This window comes from Stylophora pistillata, chromosome 1, assembly GCF_964205215.1.
Source record: "Stylophora pistillata chromosome 1, jaStyPist1.2, whole genome shotgun sequence".
NCBI classification, from domain to species: Eukaryota; Metazoa; Cnidaria; class Anthozoa; order Scleractinia; family Pocilloporidae; genus Stylophora; species Stylophora pistillata.
The window spans coordinates 6,212,070-6,217,025 of NC_142519.1; the positions used below are offsets into that span (position 1 = coordinate 6,212,070).

Below are 4,956 nucleotides of genomic sequence, written 5' to 3' on the forward strand. Positions count from 1 at the left end.
TTTGGCTTTGAGATGCACTTACAAGTTGCTGCACCCATTTCAATGAAAAAAATAAAAATAAAAAAGGAAAAAAAAGCAATTTGATTAGTGGCCATTAAAAGTTACTTCGTCCCTTTTTTATTATTATTTTTCGAATGCACTTTTTCCGATTTTGATAATACAAGCTGTCCATCACCGGCAGGTGAGTGAAAATGGATTTTTTCAGCGGTAGGGAATGTATAGCAAAGCCAATGAGAATTCTAACTAATGGATACTGAAACATTGAGCGCTGTGGCAGATTTTTGCTATGGTCACTTTGAAAAAGGCACCTTTTTTTTAGTTATTCACGCGTAGATAGATATACATGTGACTGTAAAACGATTTCAAATTCTTTCAGCTGCGCTCGGCTGCGCTAACTTCCGCTAACTTGCATTAGCACTGGATTCCAGACCTCCTCGTCCGCCTTCCACGCTGATGTGGCCAGTCGAACGGTTCCATTTAGTAAAAGGCCGCATTTGATTTTAAAGATATATTTTTCGACACAAGAAGAGAAATTTTGTATCTCAAGGCGCCCATGTAGTATTCCATTTAGTATATAAATACGAATGAAATACCAAATCATTTCAATGTAAAACATGTCACTAAATTACAACGCGAAGATCCATGATCTTTTCACGTAAAGGTAACATTTTATCTTCACGAGTGAAGATATCATGTTTTCCGCTAAAGCTCTCTCGGTATTTCATTGGTGTTTAGATAATAAAGTAGTTTTATCTTTTAAACTCTCATCTTTCATTTTCGACATTTGATTGCTGTTGGTGACGTCAACACCCATTTAAGTTTAAGTAGCTTACGAGCATGCTCTCAGAGTTAGCACTTCAGCACGAGCGTGGCAGAACTGAATAACGTATGTACATGCGCTAAGTTTTGCCGCGGAAAACGGATTTTGAGTCGTTTGCGGGGTTGATTTCCTATTTTGTTGCTTCGAGGCGTCGTTTTCCTTGCCGCTTTTCTTTTTACAGAACAACCTCCAAAACCTTGGTGCACTCTCGAAATAGGAAAATGCCTTTGACGAAAACAAAATGCCTAAGTTTTATGTCAGCCCATATTTTTTTCCACTAATTTCGCTAAATCTTGGACCTAGAACGCTTGAGCCCGCGTTAATGACCGCATACCCTCTAATGTAGCATTTCATTTTTCAGCCCTGTCCACGAGCGCAGGAAAGTACGAGACCTTGAACAAGGTGAGCCCGCGAGAGATCTGCTAAGGGTCTAGCACTGCTATTGGTGTCAGACCCCCGGAAAATCTCTCCCCGACTCGTCTCAAAGCTTACCGCGGACGGAGAAACGCGCGACCTGCAGCGCTAGTGAGAGCCTGGTCATGGGCTCAAGTTTTATTTCTTGCATTTTTAGAGATAAGAAAAAGGGAAAAATAATTTTTTTATGTTGAGCTCGTCAGTAAGAGCTTATTGGTTTTTTTCGTTTGTTTATTTGTTTGTTTTTTTTTTTTTTGCTGGTTTCCTAGCGCATTTAGGCGTTTGGCTGCACTGTGGCTTACTTAAACCATGAAATGGAGTCAAGGTCATACTTAATACAATGTCGAAAGTTATCCAGGATTCCTTTACTTTGTTTTACCTCTCTGTGTTATTGGTTCAGAAAACTCGCGACATCTTTTCACCCAGGTTTAAGTTTAACTTAATCGCGGCTTGCTTACTCGCACCTTCCCGGGCTTTTTACTTTGCGATCTTATTGGCTCCTTGTGATAACTTCCTTTCTTCTGATTGGCTCTTCAAGTTACTTTGGTTTTATTTGAAGTCTGATGGTACGCGACTCATGACGTCAGCTGTGGCTATTACACCGGGGATCACCCTGAAATGCTCTCCATATATCATCTTGACTATAAACTGACCTGGCGTTTTTGGAGAAAAATATCGATTAACAAAAAGTAAATGATTGATGAATATATAAAAAGGCTCCTAAACAACTTCAAGTCTACACGAAAAATGGAACAAAAGTTCGCTTTCTTATTTGCTATCTAACTTTAGGGGAAGAAATAACGGAAATGACGTCAACGGTTGCCCACGTGATCACAGATTCCTTGTCATTCGATATAATGCAGGAGTACTGTCCGGCGTCATTCATGGCGGCTTTCCTTATATGGAGTACTGAAGAGGTCTGGTGATAAAAACAGTGAAGTATATAGTTAGCCAGAATAGACCTTAATTATTTCATCTTTGAATAAATAAAAAAATTTGACCTAATTATAGGAATATTTCACTCTGGGACAAAGAAAAGTTCTGGGAGGGACTTTTACATTAGGTTATGTTGGGGCTTTCATCATTTTGACTAGGCCCATATTTCTCAAGGCTGTCATTCGTTAGTTGTGTAAGTTATCTAAAGCCTCGGTGGGTTATCCAACGTATCAGTCAACAGCCTTTTCCTCATTCTTTTCCAAGTAAGCTTACGGAACAAATGAAAGAAGTACCAGATTCCTCAAATTCGTATTCCTACAACTTGCTCTACAACCTGAGCTAAGCGGCGGTTTACATCCTCTTCCATTGTTCACGTGATACTGAAAAGCGCATCATTGTTTCCTTTCAAATAGGCCGTGTAACTGCATTAAATATCGTGACCAATGTTCGTTCAAATGACCTTAGCAGTGAAAGAAGTGTTACCAACCTCCCCCTCCAGGCATCGGGATCTTCTGTACCAGCGATACTTGAGATTCTTGCCCATAACATGGCAGAAAAGTTTACAGTCTTTTCCCAACTGAACCGTACAGGATTCTGGGTGTTTTTCTATGATTGGAACTGAATGCACAATGACAAATGGTGAATATTCAGTCGAGACAGCGAATTTGAAGGCGACGCCCATCAGCAACAAGGCACACGCTAGTCTCAGAACGCTCTCCATTTAATAGGTCTGGCAGAATAGAAAGAAATGTCTCATTTGGGTTCAAATGGACCGTACTGTGAATGCTAGTGGCTCATTTACCCTGTTTCAGGCGTTTAGTTGATGAAACAGAACGAAATAGTGAGCGACGCGATAATAGCGGTACATGAAAACAGCGAGGGAGGATTGGGTCGAGTCGCGTAAAGAACTGGAGGATGGAGCTTATCCTATTTTCCAGAGCATAAAGTGACTAAGACTGGCTTCTGATTGGCTTTCCTCTATACTGCCTCATTATACTACTAGCGCTCCAACCCGGAACTCTTAACCCGTAGTAAATCGTGTAGACCACAAAGGCCACCGTTCGTCACTCTCAAGTTAATTTAACAGTATCATAGACCACTTTCATAAATGGCTGCTGGATTAATATTCTTTTGTTTAAATTCAAATTTGCCTAGGTGGCCTCGTTCTCCAGTACAAAATTCAAAAGAATACATTATCTCAAGCGAGGCCACCCAGACAAATTTAAATTTAAACAAAAGAATATTAATCCGGCAGCCATTTATGAAAGTGGTCTATGAACCGGCGCAATCCGACCACCGACGGTTGCTTTACTGCGCATGTGGGCTCACGAATCACTGAGGTTGCTATACTGTGCATGTGGGCTCACGAATCACTGAGGTTGCTATACTGTGCATGTGGGCTCACGAATCAGTGAGGTTGGCAGCGGTTTGAGTTTTCACCGCTGGAAAATGCCGGAAGAATTTACAGTCAAAACTAGGACCATTCTCGTGATGGAATTTCTTAGCTCTTAAACAATTGAAATGGCACCCAGTTGAATACAGGTTACGTTTTCAATCGAAAAAAAGTTCTAAAATGTTTTTTAATTATTTTCAACAGGTATATTTGATAAAATTACAGGTATTAAAGTGCTAGTTAACGGGTGCGAAGACGACTTCTTCGCTTTTATGCACATGGTTTTGAAGACCTTTTGAAAATCCTGCATAAATTTACGAGAGCAGAGCCACATTTTTAAAAAATGTTTTAAATGAAAAAAGATAGCAAATAGTTTTTTTTTTATGAACGTACTCTTCATAGCCTACAACCCTTTTCGTTTAGCGCGATGGTGAAGGACTGGCGACGAATAAGTAAAACAGACAAAGCAAAACTTGATCAAAGAATTCGCTACAGTGTCTTGAAGATATCAACAGGCTAGTTTTTAAAGCAAGTATTATAAACTGCTTGCTTCGATGTTGAATTGATAAAGCGTTTCGCTTCTTCTAGAGTTGTGATAGACTGAGCTATTACGACAAATTTCCTGTAAGCCAAGTTGCTTGTAAATCACCGGAATTTAAACTTTATGGATTTTGTCAGCAAAAAGGTTAAATAAAGTGAAAAACAGATATATCAGGATCGTTACATACCTTCACTCAGTACAGAGGGCATGTCAAGCTAGTTAAGTATCAATCCTAGACATTATTATAAAGCTACTCGTCTGATGATATCTGAAGATGAAAATACTGACCCCGGCATTTAGAATTGTCATGCTTGGGTCACAGAATACCCAACATGCTCTGGGAGAATGCAAACTGCTGGTATTGTTGCATGCATGTGCACTTGGCATTTGACAGGTAGTTTATTCGTTAAAAAAGGAATTACCGCTTTATGCAAACTCTAAAATCGAATCATGAATTGACTAGAACAAAGAACAACACCCATGAACAAGTGTCTTGCATTTTTTACTATTGCAGTTTTACACAGCCACTTAGATTAGAGGATAATAGTTTTAAGTATAGGTAATCGCATTGGGCCGAGTAAAATTAAGGATTAATATCACGCGTGTTTTCGGAAGTAATTTTACGAGGGACCATGTGATTACTTGTTTATAATATGAGGGGAAAATTGTTTTCTTATTGATCTCGCGCAAAACGGGACGCCCTTCTTACAAAACAAACAAAAATTTCTTTACCTTGGCAGCCGTTGCTAAGCGATTTTCAGCCAATCATTTTCAAGTAATTTTGCCCGGGGCAATTACAAAAATTAATAAAAAATGCCCTCTGTCTCGACCAATCACAATTCAGTAATTTTG

General features: G+C 39.4%; 1 protein-coding gene across 1 annotated transcript; it reads right to left on the minus strand.

Annotated features, from left to right (window-relative positions):
- Positions 1-1,357: 1,357 nt before the first annotated feature.
- LOC111334618 (HEPACAM family member 2) lies at positions 1,358-4,430 on the minus strand. The gene is made up of 3 exons (XM_022940413.2): positions 4,292-4,430; positions 2,658-2,788; positions 1,358-2,153 (listed from the first exon to the last, which is right to left on the minus strand). Exons 1-3 carry the CDS (start codon positions 4,311-4,313, stop codon positions 2,010-2,012), a joined length of 297 nt encoding a protein of 98 aa, XP_022796148.2. The 5' UTR covers positions 4,314-4,430; the 3' UTR covers positions 1,358-2,009.
- Positions 4,431-4,956: the final 526 nt, after the last annotated feature.